The sequence below is a fragment of the Bactrocera neohumeralis genome, chromosome 5, assembly GCF_024586455.1.
Source record: "Bactrocera neohumeralis isolate Rockhampton chromosome 5, APGP_CSIRO_Bneo_wtdbg2-racon-allhic-juicebox.fasta_v2, whole genome shotgun sequence".
In the NCBI taxonomy this organism is placed as follows: Eukaryota; Metazoa; Arthropoda; class Insecta; order Diptera; family Tephritidae; genus Bactrocera; species Bactrocera neohumeralis.
In genome coordinates, this window is record NC_065922.1 from 73,705,325 (window position 1) to 73,730,834 (window position 25,510).

The following is a 25,510-nucleotide window of genomic DNA, read 5'->3' on the forward strand; positions in this document are numbered from 1 at the left end:
CATGTGGCGCCAGGATTTGCACCAGGCGACCAGAAGTGCACAGCAGGTGTCCACTGCAACCGATTTCATTTCATGTGAGTCACCCTGCACGCATTACATTTAGCCAATACACAAACCTCATAGATAAATTTCATTTAAGCTGAGCCACCCTATACGCAAACGCCTGAAAGCATGCAGCAGAAAAGCGCCACTGCGCGCGGCAAATCAAAATTTACATGACAAATCAACACACCCCATTTCACTAGGCACACAGAAGCGCCCAACAGGTGGCTGCGAAAAATTTTGCGTGCATGCACACACGCACGAACACGTGTTTCCGTGCAGCTGCAGGCATTTACGCATAACTCAGGCATTTCTTAGCCGATTTTGATGATTGAGGTGTCAAATGAAAGCGTGGAGAAATGCGGTGCTGCTGAAATAGATTTTAAAATAAAATTTTGAATGGCTAAATTTTAAAATGATTTACAAAGTAATTTTTACGTTATTTATAAATAGAAAATGATTTTATAAGCAAAATTGGAGATTTCTTTGCAAATTTTGCAATACTATTTTTTTAAAATGAATTGAAAATTGTTTTTACGGTACTTTTCAATAAAAAATAATAATTTTAAAGTAAATTTTTTAAATTTTGATAGTTTACGGATTAAAAAAAATAGTTTCACGTAAATTTTTAAATATTGATATTTTAAATGAAGTAAGCATAATTTTTACGTTAGTTTTAAATACAAAAATGTTTTAAATGTTTGTTGCCAATATTATTTTATAAAAAAAAATATTTTATAATGCAAAAAATTCAGATTTGCATAAATTTTTCGTAAATAATATCTATTAAAACATTTTTCTTCATTTTTAATGCGTTTTTACATTATTCGTATCACCAGAGTTGTGTTTTTAATGAAAACACAAATCTTGTCGTTTTCCTAGTGTTTTTTTTATTGATCTGTAGCTACCATTCAAAGTAAGGATATTTCTTTAATAATTTGTTATCCGGGTTTACATTGAATCGCACAACAGTATTTACATGCATACATGGTTTTACACAATTTTTGCGCCATTTTTGGCCTATGCACATACAAGTTTGTCGCACTTATTTATTTACGTTTCTATTTTTCTTTTTCTTTTGAAGATTTTTTTCACTTTTTGGACCAGAAATTTTTTAGTTAGACCAGCAATTGCTTACATAATAATAATATATATATATCAATTTCTGCTTTTGCAGTTTTTTTCAAGTTGGTTCGTATAATATTGTACAATGTATGTGGGTTTGTTAAATATTTGTTTATTAAATATGTTTTGAAAGTAATTGAATTCATGTCGCATAACAATTAGGAGCTTATTAAAGCTTGCTTCATTCAGCAGAAGTAACTAGCGTGCTGTAAACTTAAATACAATAATAATTTATATATAAATATTGGAAATTTAGTTAATATTTTTAATCATATAGTATACATATAGAGTGTGTCTAAATAGTTACTGTTTGTATTTTGTATTAGCGATCAATTTATAAAGTTTCAATAACATATTTACGCATGTATTTCATATAATTTATAATTGAAACATTTCTTTGGAATATATATTTTTTGTATATGTATATTTTAGTGTGTATGAGTATTGTTAGATGTATTTGTGTATGCATATTTCGTAAAAGTTCTTTATAACATTTGTGTGTGTGTATTTAAATAATTCAAACAATACTAATGCTACTTCATCTAACCCACAATGGCTTTATAACATTTTATATTTATTTAGTTGTTGAATTTGTTTAATTAAATTCCATGACATACCATAAAAACATTTATCATTAGAAGTTGCACTAGTTATTAGTTGACTAAGTTGAAATTTATGTATAAGTTAAATTAAATCGCATGTATCACTAATTTTACGGTAATTTTAAGTATACTATATATGTTTTAAGTAATTATATTTATGTATGTGTTTGTATATATATTTCACTAATTTGAATACTATATATTTCATAACTTTTTTATATTTTTTATAACTTTTTTTTAAATATATTTTATAACTTCTTCGTATATTATATAAATTGTAATAAATACATGTGTGCTAGTATATTTTGCACAAAGTGTACAATATGAACAAGGTTGTTTTTTAATAAATTGTAATCTTTTTTAAATAAAATAGTTTTTTTTTCAATAAATTGTAGATTTTTTAAATAAGTTGTCGTTCTTTTAAATCAATTATAGTTTTTTTTTAATAAATTGTAGATTTTTCTTAAAAAATTGTAGTTTTTTTTTAATAAGTTGTAGTTTGTTTTTAATAAATTATATTTTTTTCAATAAATTGAAAATTTTTTAAATAAATTGAAGTTCTTTCAAATAAATTAATGTTTTTTCAAAAAATTGTAGATTTTTCTTAATAAATTGTAGTTTTTCTTAATAAGTTGTCGTTCTTTTTTAATAAATTAAAGTTTTTGTTTTCAATAAATCGCATATTTTTTAATAAATATTAGTTTTTGTTCGTCCACTTTGTTACTGTTCCGAAATATTCCCACTTCAAAGATTTTTACTTGTCACTAAAGTAATACATTTTCGCTAGTTGTTATTTAAGAAATGTTTCATGTAGTGCTATACATATTTAGCAAACATTTCAATTATGTTTAGAGTTATAATGTGCGTAACTCTCTTTTTAATACTTCTTAAATACGTCTGACTTTCGCGTGCCACAACTTTTTGTAAATATTATTTTTTATTATATGTAAACAATTCTAGAGTTACCTTCCTTATATTATTATTTAATATCGATACATTTGGAGTTAACATGTTCATATTATTTTCTAATATCGATAAAATTAGCGTTGTCTTGCTCATTTCAATTTTTCATTATTATATATATTTTTTAAACATTATAAATTTTTTAATTATTATATTTTTGTTAATTATTTAAATTTTCTTTTAAATTGCTATATATATATTATAATTTTTTAATTATTTGAAATTTTTTTAATTAATACAATTTTTTTGAAATTTTTTATTAATTATTATAAATTTTCCAAATCTAATATTATACTATAATGCATTTATCTTGCACCTTTACGAACTTCGACTTCAATGAAATTTGCAAAATCTTGTTTACTTACAATTTTCACGCTACATTTTACATATTCTGCTTACTTTTTATGCAACTATCCGCATTTCAAGCGCGCCTTTCTTTTCTTGTTAACCATTATTTTTGCGATATTTGCCTTTTTCTGTTCAATTTTCAATCGCTCACTACATTTTCATATTTTTTTAATTACAATTTCTTTTAAACATCATTTTATTTTTTAGTTTGGTTTATATTTTAATTGCTATGCTGACTGCTTAAAACCCCATACGTGCGTTGGGCGTGCATACATAAATATATAAAATTTGCTTACGCTATAAAAATTGGCACACACTGTAAGCAGTGTTGCCGTAATAAGAAAAAAATTGACAGAATTATTTACGAGTTTGTTGAACGTTGTTTTTTGTTGTTGTTGTCACTGTTTGCTTTTTTATATTGAAAATTGCATATATGTAGTACATATATATACATATATATGGTTTTCTAATATTATTGCTCGTTTGTTGAAATATATATACTCTGTGTATGGTATACATATACTCAAGGCGTTTTCCTCAATATTTAAGCGATTGTTTTGACTTTTGTTTGTTTTTGGTGTTACAATGATTACGAATTCGTTTGATATACGCGCCCGCGCTGCAGCTTGTCCGTTTTATCAATCAAATTACCTGCAGTTGCAGTTTACCGTTATGCGCATTTCAGTTGTTGCATGCGGCTGTTGTCACATTTCCGTTAGCCGGCGCGTGCTGCCTGTTGTTCAGCGCTGTTATTGCAAATTGTCATGCGTTCGTTATTAGCTATATTGTTTTTTGTTGCAATTATTAGTTGAATGTACATATGTGTTGTATAATTATTAATATGGTTTACATATGTATGCTGTTAATAAATGTTTGCAATATTAATTTATATGTGTTGTTTTTTGGTACTTAATGTTGCCTGTGCTTACATACATCTATGCATATGTGTAAATGGATTTTTTAATTAATTGCTAATTTTTAATTATTAATTTTGACGTATACGCCAACATATGTATACCAATGTATATACATATATACGACAGTATGTATATTAAACTTATTTTTTTTTAAATATATAATTTAGTAATTTTATTTTCATTATATAATTTTGTCATTTGAATTTCAATTTTTTTTTCATATGTTAATAGCCTAAATAGATACTTGCATACATAATTCGACACCTTTCGTTAAGTTTTGATTTTAGTACACTTAATTGCGATAGCTTATTTTGTCTATTATATATTTTCTTTATAACAAGCAATAAACAATTAATATTTTAAGTTTTTTCACTACTGAAATACATGAAATATGCGTAGCAAACACAACTACACGCGCGCTCGACACCCTTCGTCGCGCAAAACAGCAGCAAGGCACCTGTGCACGCGCGCATACGTCACTGCAGGCTGTCAATATAGTTGCAGACGCTGCAATTTGTCCTGTGATCCTCAATTTATGCATTGCAATTGTTGTTGTTTTTGCCAATGCGACAAATTGCAGCATCATTTGCCGGTTGTTGTTGTTGTTGGTTGGTCGCTTGAGTGGCCGCAAATACACCAATAGCCAGCAGCACGCGTGGGTGCGTGCGTCTGCTATCAGCTGTTGTTGTTGCTCGGACCGGGTGTAGCGGGTATTCGGTGTAGGCGTTTGCCACATTTTTGTTATTTATTTATTATTATAGTTTTTAGCGTATATTTTATAATTTCCATACTTATTAGCTAAATTTATTGAATTTAACTATATTTATATTTATATGTATATGTATATAAGTATGTATATATAAAGAATTGAAATTGCTGCTCGTTATTTTATGCTGTACGCTCGTTATACACTAGCTCGTTACTTTATATTTATGTAAATTGTAAAATACTGTATTGCATTTCGAACATTCTTATGGATTTTTTTTTGTTTTGGTTTTTGCTTTGCCAACTTTGTAAACGCATTCTTTTTTATTTATTTACTTATTTTTTTAACTACCCCGCTTACACGCGCTGCTCATCTACTTTTATTATAAATTATTTAAAGTAAGTATGTAGAGGTGTACGAGTATGTTTACATTTTTGTTTTTGTTTTGTTTGGAAGTATCACACAGGTATATATGTGGTGCGATGAATAGTCATTAGAGTTTGTATGCTTGCCGCGCATATACGCAGCATTTCATACATATGTATGTATGTATGTATATGCATAGATGCTTTATAGTTTTTTAGACGCAAATAGAGTTATATAACAAACCTAATAAGTGTATAATAAAATTTTAGGTTAGTTTTTGTAGTTTTGTGTCATAGTTGGAAATAGCTGTTACACGCCTGCCAGCAAAGCTGTATGTTTTTTTGAAAAATTAAACATTTTCTTTGAAAAATGTAAAAATTTATTTAAAAAAAAAAATAAAAATGTATTTGAACATTTATAAATTTTATTAGAAATGTAAAAAATTGTAATTAAAAATGTAAAATTTTTTAGAAAGTTAATCTTAATTTGAATTGTAAGCATTTTGTTTGAAAATTTGAGAATTTTGAACATTTAAAAACAGAAAGTTAATCTAAATTGAATTTTATGCATTTTATTTGAAATTAAAATGAAAATTTAAATTAATTATTTTATTTAAAAATTTAAGATTTTTGAACTTTTATAAATTTTAGTTGAAAATTTAAAAATTTTTTAGAAAGATTCATTAAGATTATTTCAAATATTTTAATGTTTTTTTAAAAAGAATTATATTGGAAAATTTATTAGAATTGAAAATATATAATATATAAAAATATTATATATAAATTGTAAACAAATAATCGCATTTTCGCGTAGACATGTTTAATTAATTAGTAAATTTATAACCCACGGTAAGAAAACACTATTAGCACGGCTTCCGCAGCACATAAACTACTACTTTATGCTGCATTGAGCACAGTATCGACGTTCAGTGAGTTGCGAATAAAGCACGTTGACAGTCAAAATTACATTTTAAAGCTCATGCAGTATTTCAGTTGCACATAACCATGTTTTTTTCACATAACCTGACTTTTTTGTTTTTGTTTTGCTGATTTTTCATAAGTTTTTTGCCGCTTTGCTGACAAATGCCTAACACTTTTAGCACTTTTTACATCAAAATAAGTGTAGTTCTTTAAGTTTTCCACGCTTTCAAGTATTTAGCACTCGTAATTTTCCTTTTTTTAACTATTGTTGAAAAATATTTGAAATATTATATATTTTTGTTGCTGTAAAATTTGTTAATAATTGAAATTGTGTTTTAGTTAAATAGCATAAGTTTAACTGTAGTTGGTCTGCGCAAAACTTTTCACTGCATGCATTTTGCAAATTTCATTGAAGCATCGTAAGCATAATAATTCCTACTGTTACTACTACGCATATAAACGGTTACGTTAACGGCCACGTGTGGTCCGTTTAACAATGCATATATATTCTTGCTAATATTGTAGTTTAATAAATTGTATGCAAACATTTTTTGTTTATTTTTTCAAAATCGAATTTGTATTAATTTTTGCTCGTACTCGTCTTGTCTTGCGTTTTATGGATAAGGTTGAAAACAAACCGTTTTTTAATACATACATAATTTAATATATAATTTATTTATGTTAAATAAGTGTTTTTAAATGTTATTTGTGACTGTTTGCTGCTACATCAAATGTTATTTATACTAAATATGCATACAGTTACTTTGCAAGTGCATTTAATGTTAAATTTCATATATGTATTTGAAAATTCTTTGCTTATATAATTTTGTTTAACAGCACATTTTTGCCGACAACTTCTGCTAAAATGAACTGCATTGTGCGCATGCTACAATTTTTTACTTTATTTTTGTTTTTATTTCTTTATAATTTATTTCGATTTTTTACTAAATTTTTTAATATTTTTCATTATTAATATAGATCTTGCACTTAATTTGTTTTTATAATATTTTATTTAATTCTTTCTTCTTTTTATTGTTATTTTATTACTAATTCAAATTTTAAATTAAAAATCGGTGTTTAGTTATTTTTCGCAAATTTTTCTTTTGCATTTATTATGTATTTAACACTTTTTTGCTCTTGAATATTGTATATACTAAGAAAAGCGCATAAATTGTTCAAAATATTGCAAGTAATAGTAGTTAATAAAGTATTATATAAAGATATATAAGCTGAAGTGGAATTATAGTTGCATAAAATATTTATATTTTTCCATTTAAATATGCGACATAAATACAATTCAATAAACAACGTGAATACTTTGCAACTTATTGATATGCTTGCGCATATTGTTGTTTTTAGCATTTCATTATATATTTATATGATATATGTATATAACACAGCACACACAAGTATGTATGGATATGTGTGTGCGTAACTCTTTTTTTAACCAAAAGTTGTAACGTGCATACACCATGTAATCGTGTTTACAAGTTGTTACAGTGTCATCAATACAGTTATTAATACCTATGTAAACACGTTAGCGGACAGTTAACCTAAAGACAAAACGAAATATTGCTAACAATTACACATTAGAAATACAATAAGTTGTAATAACAACATATTTCCAATAATATTGCATTACCATTATGTATATTTCTTTTACATTTCACAAAGCAAATACACAAAAATACCAACAACGCTTGTTAAATTTGTTAAACTAATAACTACAAACATAACCTTGTACATTGAAGTACGCTTCCTTTCAATACCTGATTTCAATAATTAGTAGGACACATATTTAAACTACATAAATGTGTTAGTTGTTTTTGCTTTTAAATTAAGTATTAAACTTTACCTTTAAATTAATAAATTTTTAGTTAATTATATATCGAGCCTGCGCTGTAGCTGCTTAATCCTCTTTGGAGAGACTGCCCAAGTCGCTAAGGAAACCTTCGGGCGTTAGTATATGCGACGAACCGACGAGCACTTCCCAATTCTTAACGGCATTGGTGACTTCATAAGCGCAACGCATCTCGGACATACTAACACCGCCCACAATGAATACAATGAGACGTGGTACATTCTTCACCTGAGTCTGTGCCTTGTCTTTATGCCAGTGGCCATAGCGTGCGCTGTGGTGGGGAGAAATAGAAAAATAATAAATAAAGGTTCATTAGTAATTGTAGCGTGCATGAACACTATTCTGTTTCTGACTTATATTTGGAGATTTGCCCTTACAGCAATATCGTTCATATGTTAAACAGATATAATTATAACAAAACAAGGAAAAAAGTTGATTTCGGCTGCACCGAAGTTATAATACCCTTCACAGGTGCATTTCTTATAGAAGAAAAATATTTTTATTTTGATTTTGATCTGTTCGAAGATTGTACCGTTAGCTTGGAAAAATATTCTTGCTAATTTCGTAAAAATATCTCGTCAAATAAAAAAGTTTCTATACAAGGACTTGAGTTTGATCGAAAAAACATGTACAAAATTTCAGATCGATCGATCTGACGATAACCACGATAACACTCATTTTATGTAATGCGAACGATATTATATTTTTTCAGATAAATCTTACCTTGTTGGCGCATGATAGTTGGTATTCTGCGCACGTCCAGCCAGAAAAGCGAAATGACGCTGATCCAACTTATCTTCAATGCAATCCTCCATAATATCCTTCACGACTGGTGTCCAACGGGACATTTGATAAGTGTGTTCGGTGATACGCTCTTTGCGTGGAACGTTGTAGACTTTCTTGCGTGACTGTGGTGGGAAGAGAAAGCAATAACAGAATTATTTAAAATATTTTTTTTTTATATAAATTTATTACTTAGATAAATTAAAAAAAATATATATACATATATATAAATTTTAATAATTATTTTGTTGAAAATTAAAAAATTAAATATTTCTAATAAAAAAACCTACAAATGCTACAACTTACATCGGCAATCACATTCACGCCCAAAAAGCTCAAATTGCGCACCATATCTTGATCTTTCGGCGAGAGTGAGGCGTGCGTGAAGAGTTTGGTTAGATTTTCCTCAGATATGCCGTTCTTGATCATAACATAGAGCGCGATTATGCGTACTTTATCGAAGTTGGAAACATCCTACAACAGAACAGTGTTGATTTAGAAAGTCTTCTTGAAAACATGTATAAAAACAAATTTGGCATCAACATACCGCATTGAGAAGAATGGGCACAATATTGCGCATATGATCCTTGATCTTTTCACCCTCGGCATCGGTGCCCATAGCTAGATCCTGTTCAACGCGACATAACTTATCGGCGTAGCTCTAAAAGGGGGTGAGATGAAATATTCTTAGTAAAAAATATTAAATAATAATAAAACCATATTTAAATAATAATAAAAAATATTTTAATCATATTTAAAAAATTTTGGATTTTTTGTTAAATTTTTAGTAATAAAAAATTTAAATATTTTGCAAAATAAAATGTTAAATAATAGATAATTAGAAAATCCATATTTACCTGATAAGTCTTCATGCAATCCTCAGCCAAGTGCAAATGTGTTGAATATTTGGACAACTCCTTTTGATACTGAGGCATTTTCTTGATCATTTGCGACAAATCGCGCATGGAAGCTTTATCGGCTTTTATATGAAAGCGAAAAATAAACAAATCGATTACCAAATTTAACAAATCTAAATATATAAAAATGACTCATTACTTACTCGATGTCATGCGCTTCGATTCGGTGAACTTCTTCAGGTTCTGTGTCACCTGCGTGGACACCACAGCGATATGCTCATGCCGCAATTCCACCCACAAGTCGTCGTTCTCATCGAGTAGCACCTCCTTTTCGGGTTGATTCGGACCGGGTGTATAACGATAGACATCGTTGACGATCGGCAACAGATCGTAGGCCATCGCTTGCAGCGTTAATTCGTGCAACAATGGCGAGACACAATCGAAACCACGATCCAATATTAGCAATTGCGAACGTGACTTCTCCGGACCCTCACCCATTGTGGGCTCATCCGCCTTATAGGCGTCCAACTTCTGCTGCACCGCAGCAGCCAAATCTATGTTGCGATCCCAGTCAGTGCGATATCGCACCATCGGATACTCGCCGAGTGTGGCACACAAAGTCGCGATTTGCTCGGCGATGCGATCGATGTGCTTGGCGCGTATCGAAGCAAACGCTGGCGAATACAGACACTGAAAGGTGTCTGGCGAATCGAGCGAGTAGACCTGAGGGAGCGATAGCCACGACAGACGATTGGAAGATAGAGTGGGCGAAAGCGATGGTGCGAAGCATTTGATGTGGGGGAGAAGTGGTTCAGTCGAAAGTTTATGTTTTTGTTTTTGTTTATGGATAAAATAAAAATAATGTATAGTAATTAATATATAGAAAATTTCCTTTTTTAAAAGATATTTAAAATAAGTTTACAAAATTTGTACAAAGCGGCAATATTTTTATAGACTTTCCGGACTAAGCGTTAGTTACATTCTAGCAGTTAACATGTAACGGGAAGTATAATAACAAGAACAAGCAAGCTTATTAAGCACAAAGAACATTTGACGAAACTACATAAATATTTTGTTTTTGTTTTTGCAAATCCATGAATTTATATACAATGCTTGGAAAAAATAAAGATAAGAGATGAGAAAAAAAATTTAATAAACCATAATAATAGCGCTTGAAAATAAAAATTAAGTTTTTAGCAAGTTTACATCGCGTAAGAAGTATGTTCTTAATACTTCAATTCCCAATTATTGTGCGAGACTCACCATTAATGTTTTTTTTTGCATACAAATGTATAATTTTTAATAAATAATAGCGCTTAATATATTTTTATGTTAAATGCGTATGTTTAACTTATAGCACATTTCTGATGAATAAAGAGTTTTCATGAAATCTTCTTTGGATCTACAGGGTCCGGCACTCGAAGTGTAACCAACTTCAGACCGTTCGCGCAGCTATCGCACTGGAATCAGCTGTTTATAAATTTGCTGAATGACAGTTCGGAGTATTGTTCACAAGTGTATAAAAGCGTTTTGCCAAAAGTGAACGCAAAAAAAGTGTTCAGCGATGAAATTCAAACGTAATAGTGTGATTGCTTTATATTGCTAGCCAGCAATTGTTCGTGAGCTCAAATACCTTAATGTGAATAAAGTTTTTGTTTATCGCACCATCACTCGTTACAATGAAACAGTTGCTTCGTTTGGCCGAATTTGACCGATCATTGTGTTTTCTGAAGAAACAATTTTTCCAATTGAGCAATTCGTAAACTCTCAAAACTATAGGGTTTACTTGACCGACAGTTCATACGAGAATCTAAGTCATCGGTTGGCCACCAGGAGGCAGCATCCGCCACAAATAATGGTTTGGGCCGCTGTCACCGCAGATGGGCGCTCTCCAATTGTTTTCATCGAGCCTGGTGTCAAAGTAAATGCGACATATTATCGGGAAAGTGTTCTGGAGGCTGCTTTGAAGCTGTGGGCAAACAAACATTTCGATCGCAAACCATGGACGTTTCAACAAGACTCAGCACCGTCTCACAAAGCGCGAGTGAACCAAGAGTGGCTGAAAAACAACGTTCCCAACTTCATTACGACCATACAATGGCTCTTGAATTCACCAGATGCGAGTCCAATGAATTATTCTCTCTGGGCCATTGTGGAGAGCAAGCTCCGAAATAAAAAAAATACACCAGTCTCGAGATGCTGAAGAAAGCCATTGTCCGTGAGTGGGCCAAAATACCGGCAAGTCACAAGGCCATAGTTAAGGCAAAAGGTGGTCATATCGAGCAAAAGTGAATTGGTCCTGAATTTATGATTATTTTCACACATTTTGTACTTTAAAATAAATAAAAATAGTTTCCCAAGCCGAATTTATGGCTTTTTTAAGTGGTTACACTTCGAGTGCCGGACCCTGTATTGGCTTTTTAGGAGTGGTAATTCCAAATTTTTTATTTAGAGCCCCAGCAAGACTCGATTTACTTAGCAGAGAATATATATATTTTTCATATTGATCTGCTCTTAAGACCCAATGCTTAAATATTCAATTAACATCAAAGAAATATTTCGTAAGCTGACACTAATAGTACAGTTATGTCGGTTTTAAATACACATTGTGACAAAAAAGCACCCGGAAATGGTAATTAAATTCCCCTGGTAAATGATATTTCAAAAAAATGTATTTTGCTAAGTTATATGGACTATTTAATTATCTATTAAGTGAAGGATATGGTGCTTGAAAATCGTCAGGCAAGTGTTAAAGATATGGCAATAATGTTCGACATCTCTTGTGAGACCGGCCGAATGATTTTGGTGGATATTTTAGAAATGAAATGCGTTCTTGCTCGACTCGTCTCTAAAAAACTGAATTTTTTTTAAAAAGAGTATAGCAAACAGTTCTCTTTGGACATGCTTGATCGTGCGAATTCCGATCCTACATTCTTGGAGAGCGTTATTACTGCCGGTGAGACATGAATTTATGAGTTTGACATGCAAACCAGTCAACAATCAGCGGAGTGGAGGGGAAAAAAACTAGCCGAAACAAAAAAAACCATGACAAAACAGTTCAATTCGATATTCGTGGTTTGGTGCATTATGAATTTGTTCCGATGAAACAGACGGTCAATGAGTTCTATTTGGCTGCATTGAGGCGTTTGCGTGATAACATCCGTCGAAAACAAACGAAATTGTGGAAGAACAATTCATGGATTTTACACGATAATAACGCAGTTTCGCTTCGAGCCAAGATTATGACCGAATATAAAGCCAAAAACGCAATGAATACCATCGATCAACAATATCGTATTCACCAGATTTGGCGCCGCGTGATTTTTTCTTGTTCCCTAAACTGAAATTGCTGCTCCGTGAAAACCGTTTTCCGTCGAATGAAGAGATAAAACTAAATTCGCTGAAGCAACTAAAGGCCATCCCAAAAAGTGCTTATGAAAAATGTTTCGAGGACTAGAAAAATCGTTGGCTTGAGTGCTTTACATCTGGTGAGGATGACTTTGAAGGCGACGAAATAAATATTGATGAATAATTAAACATTTAGCGTTTTCTTTACAATTCCCGGCTTCTTTTTTGTCACAATGTATACTTTTGGACTGAACGAATTAATTTAAATAAATTTTTTACTGTTCTGAAAAGTATTTAAATTCATTATTTTTTTATAAAAATTCTATGAAGATAATTTGAAGTATGGAAAATAAGATTACAGAATTATATAATTATAATATTCAAAACCAAAAATAAAAAAGAAAATAACACAATTACGATTATAATAAAACATATAAATATGAATCAGCAAAAAAAAATGTTATTATTATAAAAAAAAATATTATCTGATATTATATCTTATTACATGCAAGAACATTTAAACTATTATGAATATGTGGTGTGTTTATGTGGAAAGCAAAATTATTGGGATGTTGAAATTACACCATACAAGAAGTGCGTTGATTCATAGGGATGTGGGAAATTGGCAAACAAAAAATGTATTTATTTTATAATTACGTAGAGACTGCTTAAAGTTCGCTTTATAGAAACCTCGTAATGGATTTTGTTAAAGTCAGTGGTAAAATCTTACGATAAGAAAGAGAGCAGTTACACATCCATGCATTAGATCGTGTGTTTATGAGGTTCTGAAATTTTCAAAACACGGGGTAGAGGTGTCGGCTAAAGAAAGATAACAGCTGAATATCGTGTATAAACTTTTTTTTACATAAATAACTTTTTTTTACCAAAAAGTTATTTTTTTAAATCAAAGTTAGTTTAGGCTACTATGATTTCTTTTTTCTCAAGAATATTGCTTAAAAATGCAAATCTAATTAACCAAGCATTTCGTAAGTTGAATTTTAAGAAAAATTTTAGTTAAAGGATCCCTTTTTTAACCAAAAAATTCACCTCTGAAATATTTAGGATTGCATTCTAACACCTCCATAGGATATGTACATATGTATTATACATATTTTGGATACCAGATATATATCTCCTTCTTGCTTTTCAAAGGACTTTGAAGTCAAATAACAAATATCGTGGACTTTTTTCCCCACCTCGAATAGCCTTAAAACATCAAATGTCATAAAATTTGCGCTCTATCAAACCTAAAATATAGATTTTTAATTTTTCTGTTTTAACTGAAAGTGTATACTTCCAAACAATAACTCTTTCCTTAATTTAAGTCAAAAGCGAACTGCGAACTTTCCGCAGTCCCATCTCATTGTTTCATTTGTGAGTTTTTCTAAAGCCCGTGAGTTACATGTCAAATTACAGCAAACAAAATTGCGAATAAATGCGAAATTGGCAAATTGTTTTGTAAATTTATATACGCTTGAGTTAGTAATAAAGACAACAACAAATAAACTAACTATATATAAAGTGCAGATAGCTGGAATACAATATTAGCACACAAAATGTACTAATAAAATATTTAAATCTTAAATACTACCAAAAAAAAAATATTTTTTTAAATACCACTATTCAAAAAATAAAAATTTCTACCAAATACGAATAAACTAGTTTTGTAAATTTACACAATTTGCTCAACAATTTCGCATTTATCTGCTAACAAGCATTTTGTATGCAACAATATGCTTGTTCTTATTTTGTTGCCAACATTTTGCACTAGTATTTGCTTTTTTGTGTTGTTTTTTTTTTCTTGTGTTGCATGTGGCATGCGGCAAGTGCTGTGTGTTGGGCGTGTAATTTGGCATATAGTATTTGTTGTTGTTATTGTTTTTTTTTGGCTTGACATTCTTTCATTCCAAGTGTTTGGTTAGTAGAAAGAAATCAATAAAGTAAAAAAACAACATAGACGTAGTTATAGACGTAAGCACCGACATTGGAGGCGCCGCTCGTAAACGATTTGCTTTTCTGTATACAATTTACATACATTAAATTGAACACTACAAAACAAGTTAAACAAAACTTAAGGAGATATTTCGTTGTTTCGTTTCTTTATTTAATTGCATTGCGCAAACAGCTAAAGTGGCAGGCAAAACTTGCTGACGGACACTTTAACTGTGGCAATTTCAATAGGTTGCATTTTCATTAAAAAAAAATTAAATTTTTTTTTGCGCCAGTGTAGTGCTTGCAATATGCATCTCATCTTTAGTTACAATAAAAAAAAGTGGAGAAGCGAAAAAAACGTAAGGTGGCAAGTTTTGAGGTTATATAATAAATTCTTATCATATTCTTTACCACTTTGCGTTTTTCAACTTCTAGTTTTGAATTTACCAAGTAATTTACAAATATAAAATACACAACAATTTTTTACTTAGTTATTTACAACATTCAGAGATATAATAAAACAGAGACAAAGAAAGGGAGAGTGGAGAAAGAGAGAAAGGAAAGAGCGCGCGTAAACTGTGGCAAACAGTGAATAAAGTACAACGACTGCGTTTAAGGAGGAGGGGCATACACAGCAATGCAGCGCTGCAGAAATGGAAATAAATATAATCCTTTCAAATACACGCTAAGAGCTCGTTTTTTTTTTAGAAGCTTTCATTGCTGATTTCATTAGGAATTATTCAATTCAAGAGAGTAGTCGTCAAATCGGTAAATTTTGTAAACAATAAATTGACAAATAGCTCATTTTCATGAAAGAATTCTGTCATCACTCAGATATGTACAGTTATGACATATACAAAACAGCTGATGTTTTCGAATTTACTGAGGACCGCTTAGTGGTACAAAATTTGTTGTTATAAGTCTGAATTCCGCAGTAGATCTCTCCAAATGAGGTTAGATCTCCGGAAAAAGGCACTAGTTAATGCATGGTGAAGTTTTTTTTCGTTTTGAATTTAGTGCAACGTCTGAAGGGCGTAATTATGTAATTAGTTACAACAATAAGAATCCGAATTGAACCAATAACTGAATACATATTTAGTTGGTACCGATTTGAACTGTGAATTATTTTATTTTTTGTTGTAATCTAACGAAATACACCACAGATAGTTCTAAAAACAAGAAAAAAAGTTAATTTCGAATTTACCGACGCTAAAATACGTATGTAAGACATATGCATTTCTTATAGCATAAAAGTGTTTAAAAAATATTTATACTTATTTTGATCGGTCAGCTTAAAAGGCAACCAAAAATTCTTAGACGATAAGATAAACGGACGGACTTGAGTAGGATTTTAGTTTTCGCGCTTTATATAAAAAGTTACGAAAAAAAAATTGAAGCTGACATTACCGGATGTGCCGCCTCCTCGTTATGGCTGTCGACACATTTCTGTACAAACATACAAACTTTTTCAAGGATTTAATAAGTACTATTTAGAGCGTGTGCGTGTGTTGAAAAAGTAAGAAGAGCGCGTTGAAGAGGCGTGTAAAATTCATTTGTTTGATAAAATACATATTTTTACTTGAAAAAAAAAATACACAATTGCCGAATGCTTGCACACAATTTAGTTATACTTTCGTAGTATTGATATACATAATATTTTTGATTTTCGAAAATTTCGTTTTTTTCGCACCTGGCATTCGTATGGTAGAAATGCAATATTTATCTCCTTTAGAGTTTTGATCTTTCTTGCAGCGCACGATTTACACAAATCGTTAAATAATTCCTCCGGGCAAACTATAAATATATAAATGTAATCATACAAAGAAATGATAAACGATAAAACAAATGATAATGATTACATACATATACAAATATACAAAGATGTACTTGTATACGTATGCAGTTTAAGTGGCATGTATTGATGTGAATATGTATGTTGGGTGAGCATGTAATTAATAGTACGCAAATGACGCCTAACATATTGATCTATGCATACATATGTCTGTTGGTCTACGAAAATATTTTTTTTTTAACATAAATCATTGTTTTTCTCTTTTTTATGCAGATACATACATTCTGCCATACATACATATAAATAATAATACAATTTAGAGGGTTTTGTAACTGGGTTTTAAGCAGAGTAAGCAGCAGCATGCCGCCAGCCAGTGGGGGTTGGACACACTTGATCTCCGCTAGTAGTTTAATTAGCTTAAATTAATATTTACTATTTTAAATAAGAAAAAAATCGTATATATGTATGTATGTACATACATATGTACGTACAAAAAAATCAAAATATATTTTTTTTAAATAAAAAATGTGTATATTTAAAACTCCAAAAATTAAGAAATTATCTAATAACGAAAAACATTTAAATAAAAATAATTAAATAAATTTTGTGTCAATATACTATCAGAAACTACTGTTCAAAAATTGTTTATTCAATTATTTTATATAAAAATTTTAAATAGTTAATAAAATTATAAAAATAACCATATATTATAAATAAATAGTTAAAACTTTAGATATTTAAATTAATAAAAATTATTAAGAATATGAAATAGTTATAGTGTACTATATTTTATTAAAAAGATATTCTAAATGATATTATCAATAAAATTTATATAAATATGTATGTTTTATATCAAATAATAATTTTAATTTAAAAATTGTATACATATCTAAAATTTATAAACACACATATACAATGCATGTATTGTGTATATGTATGTATGTATGCAATTTTTATATTAAAATCAAAATACATATTATTTGGAATCTCAGCTGTTGATTAGCAGTTAAGTTGAAAGTTTGTCGTTGCTATATTCGAAAAAAAATTATTTTACTGTTATATTTAAAAATAAATGCTATAATAAAATTTTATATGGAAAAAGTGCAGACGCGACATTTTCAAGTTCAAAATTAAAGGATCTTGAAAATATTTTTAATATTATCTTTATAAACATAACTTTCAATTATAACATAATCTTTTTCCGTTATTTTTTTTTTTAATTCTCAAATTTTCTTAATCAACAGCTAAATTTCTTATTTACGAACCAAAAAAAGGACTTATATATTTTTGCGAAAAATGTAAAGAACGAAAAAACTAGCGTCACTCGCTTACCCAGTTTTGCTGTAAAAATGCACTTAATATTTCTTAATATATGTACATATGTATATAAAAATATGTAAAATAGTTGTAATTGTAGAGCAATACACTTGAAGACAGTAGATATTTAGGTATGTACGTATGCACATATTTAGAGAGAAATAGATTATTGATATTTTAAAGAGGATTTCAGACATTCAGTTAGTATGTTCAAATGAATTGCATTTAATTCATAGAGTACGCAATATATGACCGAAACCGTATGAAATATTGAAATGTCAGACAAATTCAAAATATTTACAGGACATAAGAACTCTGGTCGCACCACAAATCGTTGCAAAGGTAATATTATATTTCACAAAGTGGTTTTTGTGTGATTTCACAAAGGACTCATTTAGTATTAGGGAAACGCTGCTAAGTTGCAGCTTGTTAAGACATGCCATGTCCCCAAAAGCAGCATTTGGTTAATTAGTGTTAATTAGTAGGCAGTTTAATAAATAATTTCGAAATTGCCTTTTGTACACATATAAATTTTTGTTTAACTTATTGCTCTACCTTGTCTTCATAGGCTAAAAATGCAATATTTATTTCTTTGCATGTGCGTATATATTTGCGCGTAATGTCGCTGCGTATTTGCAACATATGGAATATGTCTTCAGGTATTGCTGCAAAATTTTGAGTTTTTTTTAAAGGGAAATTATAATAAAATAAATTATCAAATTCAAATATGAAATAAAATAATTATCTTTAAACACTACATACCCTCAGTGAAGAAGACGTGCGCATAACGATACATTGGTCTAGCCGGATTCTCGAAATCGCGTATTAATGCGCGCACCGACTCATCCGACGGCGTAATCAAGTAGATGGCATCCATGGTTGGAAGCGGTTCACGCTTTTTGTTGATATCCTCCACCACTGTGAATAAAATAAGGAATAATAAAATATAAGTATAACTGTGCATTGATAATTATGGTATATTTTACTTACAGGTAATACCCTCGGCGCTTATTTCATGCATTTTAGTGCATGCAGACACCATACGCATACCCAACTTATCGACCACCAACACACGCCATTCCATGCCACCTGGGGCTTTTGCAGCAGCTACAGCTCCAGCCTTCTTTGGTGGTGGAGGCTTATACTTCACCACCTCATTCATAATCTCTGTTTCAATCGGTAGAAAAATATATTAGTACATACGAATTTACCGTTATTTTAGTTTGTTGGCAATTATTATTGAAAATCAATAATTCTTTACACCTTATTTATATAATACACATAAAATGTAAGCTATCTAGAAATTAATCATACAAATAATCATCTTTTACACATATGTATGTACATACATACTCGTATTAGCGAATGCAGGAAAGAGCCGTCATTTATTTATGTAGTACATATATGTATACTGTGATTCACAATTTAACAGGTTTTTGGAGTGATGATGATTTGGAGTGACTATAGTTTTAAAAAAATAGCCAATCATTTTCGGAAAAGCTTGAATGTTTCATTTTATTTAAGTAAAAACATTGCAAATGCAAATCTTCCCATTCCTTGGTAACCCAAACACACGCACCAAACCACTAAAGTTCTATTTCACATGACTAAAAATAGAATTGCAAGTCCGTAGTCGCACACTTTTCCAGCAACTAAATGGATTTTGCTCTTTTAATGCGTGGTTGAACAGACGGTATGGAAAGACTGACGTTTTAAGTACTATATAATTGATTCGATGTGCGTTTTCTTGGCCATGATCCAGACATTGATTTTCCATTATAAGGCATGTTTTACAAACTTTTGATCTGTTGCCAGCATTGATTGTATTGGAAATCGTGCATCACAATAGTTGGAACTCACAATGTACATATTTCGTGTTTTATTACATGATTACTCACGACTCTTTATTAAATTAATATAAAATACATATGATTGTATGCTTGGGGTGCCGGCAACATTTTGAATGTATTTATTATATAGTATGTGGATTAATGATACCATATCGAATTGAAAGGGTATAAATTAATTTCCTTTTAATCAAAGAAATTTCCGGTGTTAGTAAAACAATATTTGTTAAATATACACAATTATATTCATATATGGCATCAGCAGGTACATATGCCAGCATATAATGAGTCATTTTGCAACCTGTGAATGGCTAATGAAAACAAACACACAGTAAAAAAAAAACAATAACACGACTAAAAACAATTAGCGCTAAATAATATAAGCAAAAGTTATGTATGTGTATAAAATAAACGAAATAAAACTTTTCGCTGTAAGCTCATATGCATTTGTGTATGCATAAGTACCCAATTCAAAAATACTATATAATGCAATTGTGTGTACAAAGCTGATTTCGGCCAATGACGTCACAATGTACCAAACAAATATATTTATACATTTCTTTAATTGACATTTCGTTGCATACATTTGATAGATTTACGCGCACGCTAATGGAAAATCCTATATTTTTCACAGCACTATGAATGCGGCATGGCTGATAAGTGGGCGTTGGTAGTGGGTGTTTGGATAAATGCTGATAAGACCAACAGAAAACGACCTACATTATACACAGTATGCAACGTTTGCAGCAAAAACACAGCCTTCATATTGTTGGCGATAGAAAACTACACAATTAAATTGTGTTGGTATGTACGGATATGCAATTCCAGCTGAGCGCAACCAAGTGGAGCTGCGCAAGAAAAAGGTCGCACCGGGGGCATACTAAACGGGGGAAAATCGATAATTGCTTAACGAGGCTGCGGAAATTCTTTTGCAATAGATCATAATTTTTATTATAAATGGGTGGACTAAATAAAATTTGTAAGATAATTGAATGAATTTATATGAATTTCAGTACATAATCTTATCGTTAATCGGTCACTACAAAACACTTTTTAGATGTATTCACATAACTGTATGTATGAAGGTTATTTTAACTAAATAGTTAATTCTTTTTGCATTTCACTTACTTTGCCCAACCAGCACTTTCAACGCCATTTTTTACGATGCTTTTTCCTTATCCGCGTTATGGTTCCGTCTTGCACCCGCACACAAATTACTGAATAAATTCTACACTTTTCTTCCGATGATAATAATTTTCCAATTCACTACAAGTCACAGCAGAAGTTCACTAAATTTTGCTGCAATGTATGCGTAGCGATGAGTAATGAAGTCGATACAAATAATCGGTTGAAGCAGGCACTTCTTTTCGCCGTATACCTGAAAACAGGGCAACGTAGTGCCACAATATTTGAAAACAGGGTGATGGTTGTCGAAATCTTATATTGTTAAGGTTGTTTAAAATAAGCACAGGGTAACCAACATCCGGCAAAAATATCACTTGCACCGAATTCGCTGACGGCGCGTAAAAAATAATAATAAACTCAAAATACCGCATTAAATGCATCCGGCCATTATGCTGATCGAACACTTTTAGCCTTGCGCGTGACAACAACAAAATAAACGCAAGACAGCAAAGAATTGGGTAAACAGTTGCTAGTGTAAGCAACCAAAAGCCACGCGCAGCAAGTAGTGTAGGTATTTAGACGCTAACGTCGCTCTTGTATTACTATATTCGAAACACCAGTTTATAAGTATCTTAATATGAACAAATTATGGATAAGATATTGTTCGCTTAAGTATTGTTATTTCTTTTTGTTACATGTGACAGAAGTTTATAGAATTATCATCTTACACAATAACAAAAATATGCACATTTCATCTAAGAAGTACTTATTTTAAGAACGAATAGCGCATATGGCTTCATCTTGAAATTCTACGGCTCCATTGTTTTCAAAATATTTAGCTAAATCTTCCCTTTGTTTAAAAGCAGTTGGACTTGATTTTTGAATGAAACATTTCGAATGACTTATTGCCGGATTTCTATTTTCAAAATTTTTTCTCCAATCGCCCTTTTTAATGATATGATTTTCATCCTCCCAATCTGCATACTTTTCTGGACAATATATGTGATCATGATCATTTGACATAATAAAATTGTGTAGAGCGCAAACTGCCAATACGAACTTTTTACATTCAGTTGATTTCGCTGTTATTGGTTTTTTAAATATATGCCAACGCGCTGCAATAATACCCAAAGTATTCTCAATAACCTGATGACCACGAGATAAACGATAGTTGAAAATTTGTCGTCGCTTACTTAGCTCCAAGCCAGGAAAAGGACGCATAACATTATTGAGTAAAGGAAAAGAATAATCGCCTGCAAAATAATGTGGAAATGACGGAATGACTTCAGTGAGTTGTCCTGTACCGGGCAGCGCTAAGATATTTCCTAACAGAGCGTGACCGTAAGACGATTTAGAAAATTGTCCTGAACGAGAAACTTATATTCATAACGGAACCGTTAAAAAAATACCAAACTCACCATTTTTTCCAATACTAACTGATGTAAGTTTATAATTCGAATCACAGGTGGCCATTAGTATAATATGATTAATTTCTGTTTTTCTAATGGAATGAGAGAGTATAATTTCTTCGTTTGTGACTGCCCCAACACAGTAAGGTAAGTGCCACTTTTCCAAAAAACCTTTTGCCAATTCCCTGTACTTTGCCTCAGTTGGCTTGGCAAAATAAATTGGTTGTAGTACTTTCCATAAAGCTTCACAAGTCTCCAATAGAATTGTTCGTACCAGTTCTACCCAGTCTAGTTTATGGACACGAGTTATATAATTACAAGAAACTCCTTTTGCTAAAAAACTGCGCTTAAAATTAATTATATGATTATCATTTAAAGAATATATGTTTACCTACGTTAGTGTCATAGCAAGCCGTTCTTCAACGGTGATTTCTTTTGGTATTTTGGAGCGCACCAATTCTACTTTTATCATAGAAACAAGTGAATCAAACATGGCAGCATTCATGCACGTATTTTTGAAAAACTCTAAACTGTTTTGTTCTTTCATTGGTAGAAACAACGTCTCAAAACTTCCAGGACGTTTTTTAAACTTACTATAAGTCTCAAAGTTTATTGCAGGCTCAATGCTTTTTTCCTCATCTGAAAGAATTTCTGACGACTCAAAATTTCCTGGACGTTTCTCAAACTTCTCGAAATTTATTGCTGGCTCAATGCTTTTTTCCTCATCTAGTTCTACCGGCGGATCACGTTTTAAACGTCTATACAATGCGCAAATGTACATAAATAACAAGCTGCCTACAGCATGATGTTCCTCTAACATTTTCCTTAATTTATTGTGCAAAATAATTGTCCACTGACCGGCTTTAAGAAATGTTTTGTTTATTTACATATGTCAATTAACAGATGACTACGTGTTTAACGTAACGTAAGAACAGAGTTGCCATGCCCGGACTCAAATACATACTTTTCTTCAAGGAAGAAATTTTCGACTTTTACTTTACTATGTAAAAAAAAAAATCTCAGCATAACTGAGCTCTCAGACGTGAAGCTACAACAACGACCGAAGTAATTTTCATAATTTCTTTCGGATACACTTTTCTTACAAATTAGCGTCTTTAGTTCGACTCAGCTGAGTTTAATCCCGAATATGGCATTTCTAGTTTGTTTATATTTTAATCTTTATTAAAAAAATCACGTTCACTTTCATTAATCAATCCTTCACTAAGATCCCATAAATTTCAGTGTTGCTCGTAATCACCAAAAGCGCGCACATGCTCTCGAATGCGCACCGAGTTGATAGCAATGAAACCGCTCGCATCATTTGCCACATATCCTCCATGTACATCCATGGAGACCAGCTCCTCATTGTACAAACCTCCCGACGCTTTGGCCGATTTACGAGCAATAGCACGCGCATAACCTGGTGCTAATTCAACAATAACTTCACCGCTTACATGCTCCTGGGATATTTCGATGCAACGACGTGCATATTGCGCCTCCGGACTGAACCAGAAGCCATTGTATACATAATCGGCCATGCGATTGCGCAAAACTTGCTTCGTGCGCAACACCTCGCGATCTAAGCAGAACACTTCCAAATCCTGATGGGCAGTGAAAAGTATATTGCCGCCAGGTGTTTCGTAGACACCGCGCGATTTAAGTCCCACAAAACGATTCTCAACAATATCGATGCGACCAATACCATAAGCACCTCCTACTTCATTCAAGAATTGCAGTATTTCAAAAGGTTTTGTGTATTCCTTGCCCGTGGATTGGTCGACCACAGTAGTGGGTAAGCCGCTTGCGAAATGTACTGAAACACGTTTGGGTGTCTTTGGTGCCTTTGTGATGGGATCAACAGTCATTTCATACAAAGATTCGGGTGCGACGTGGAAGGGATCTTCCAAAACGCCCGACTCATAGCTGATGTGAAGGATGTTGGCATCTGTGCTCCATGGAGCAGCCGGTTTGGCGCTAACTGGTATGCCGTGTTTTTTCGCATACTCGATAAGATCCAAGCGTCCTTGGAAGCGATTGCAGAACTCCTCATCACGCCATGGTGCGATAATCTGTAAGAAATTATTTGACGTTGATATAAAAAAAATCTTCAAAGAAAAGGGTAACGTATAAGCCGTTACAAGCATATAACACAATCCATTAACCGAATTATGACAAATTATCGGGTCCGAACATATTGCAAAATAATTTAATGCGCGTTTGACCTGAGTGTATGCCTACGGCCGTGATAACCTTGCATGGACTAATCAAATAAAGTGAATATTAGATTAGTGCTTGGCAATGACCAAGAAGTTTACTCGCAGATAAGTACCGCTTTGAGGCGCTGATAACGAAGACGAACTGCTAAGAATTTTAACGTTTTGCGTAGATCAAACGAATAGGAGTTCCGACGCTTGTGCTCTTTCATAATTCCTATAGATAAGTTAGATCTATTAAGCACGAATCGGAAGCTTCAGAGCTAATGTGTTTTGAAGCTTTCTGCCTGAAGGGATACAGTTAGCATAGTCAGCTGACAGGTCTGGACGCTAGTTGTTTTTAATGATGTAACATTTGAACGCGAGACGCATGAATTCGATTGGTATTATCGCGGTTACTTTGACGTGAGGAGTAAAATCTTGGAGATCACTACAAATCCAAACAATTACCGTTCGATTTCGAGGACAAAAGTATTATATTCACGGACATGACTACGATTCTGGATTGTTCGCGTGTGTTTTTTTTTTCAAAAATTATCACGAACTCCGAATATCTCACCTTAATATGTGGCAGCAACGCGTACGCGTTCAATTCGAAACGCACTTGATCGTTTCCCTTGCCTGTGGCGCCGTGCGCTAAATATTTGGCACCATACTTCTTGGCCGCCTCTACGAGTGCAACGGAGATACAAGGGCGCGCTAAAGAAGTACCCAACAGATAGCGTTCCTCGTAGATCAAACCCATTTGTATGGCTGGCCAAATGTAGTGTTCCACGAATTTTTCCTTCACATCGGTGACGATCACCTCGGTGGCACCGATGTTTAGCGCCTTCTGACGTGCCGCCGTAAAGTCCTCCTTCTGGCCGACATCGGCCATCAAGCAGATCACCTCATAACCTTTGTCCAAAAGCCATTTCAGGATACAGCTGGTGTCCAGACCGCCGGAATAAGCCAAAATTACTTTCTCAACCATTGCGCTCAAGTGTTCGAATGAGACTAACTTTTCTACGCTTGCATTACGTGTATATTTGTACCGA

The 25,510-nt window shown here is 31.9% G+C and overlaps 3 protein-coding genes across 5 annotated transcripts; all 3 read right to left on the reverse strand.

The window, feature by feature from the left end:
* Window positions 1-909: 909 nt before the first annotated feature.
* On the reverse strand, window positions 910-21,049 carry LOC126760135 (protein ROP). Of its 3 annotated transcripts, none has more exons than XM_050475568.1 (10): window positions 20,855-21,049; window positions 18,870-19,046; window positions 18,642-18,797; window positions 16,461-16,564; window positions 9,694-10,213; window positions 9,491-9,612; window positions 9,181-9,294; window positions 8,940-9,107; window positions 8,574-8,758; window positions 910-8,121 (listed from the first exon to the last, which is right to left on the reverse strand). In XM_050475568.1, the coding sequence occupies exons 1-10, from the start codon at window positions 20,880-20,882 to the stop codon at window positions 7,899-7,901; spliced, it is 1,797 nt and encodes a 598-aa protein (XP_050331525.1). In that variant the 5' UTR covers window positions 20,883-21,049; the 3' UTR covers window positions 910-7,898. The 3 variants fall into 3 exon arrangements, with proteins under 3 accessions (XP_050331525.1, XP_050331524.1, XP_050331526.1); XM_050475567.1 differs by lacking the exon at window positions 16,461-16,564 and adding an exon at window positions 18,435-18,544; XM_050475569.1 differs by lacking the exons at window positions 16,461-16,564; window positions 20,855-21,049 and adding exons at window positions 18,435-18,544; window positions 19,233-19,449.
* A 455-nt stretch (window positions 21,050-21,504) lies between these two features.
* LOC126758654 (uncharacterized) lies at window positions 21,505-23,080 on the reverse strand. Its single transcript, XM_050473007.1, has 3 exons — window positions 22,656-23,080; window positions 22,270-22,601; window positions 21,505-22,215 (listed from the first exon to the last, which is right to left on the reverse strand). The coding sequence occupies exons 1-3, from the start codon at window positions 23,078-23,080 to the stop codon at window positions 21,623-21,625; spliced, it is 1,350 nt and encodes a 449-aa protein (XP_050328964.1). The 3' UTR covers window positions 21,505-21,622.
* A 42-nt stretch (window positions 23,081-23,122) lies between these two features.
* Window positions 23,123-25,510, reverse strand: LOC126758655 (argininosuccinate synthase). Its single transcript, XM_050473008.1, has 2 exons — window positions 25,033-25,510; window positions 23,123-24,329 (listed from the first exon to the last, which is right to left on the reverse strand). Exons 1-2 carry the CDS (start codon window positions 25,444-25,446, stop codon window positions 23,499-23,501), a joined length of 1,245 nt encoding a protein of 414 aa, XP_050328965.1. The 5' UTR covers window positions 25,447-25,510; the 3' UTR covers window positions 23,123-23,498.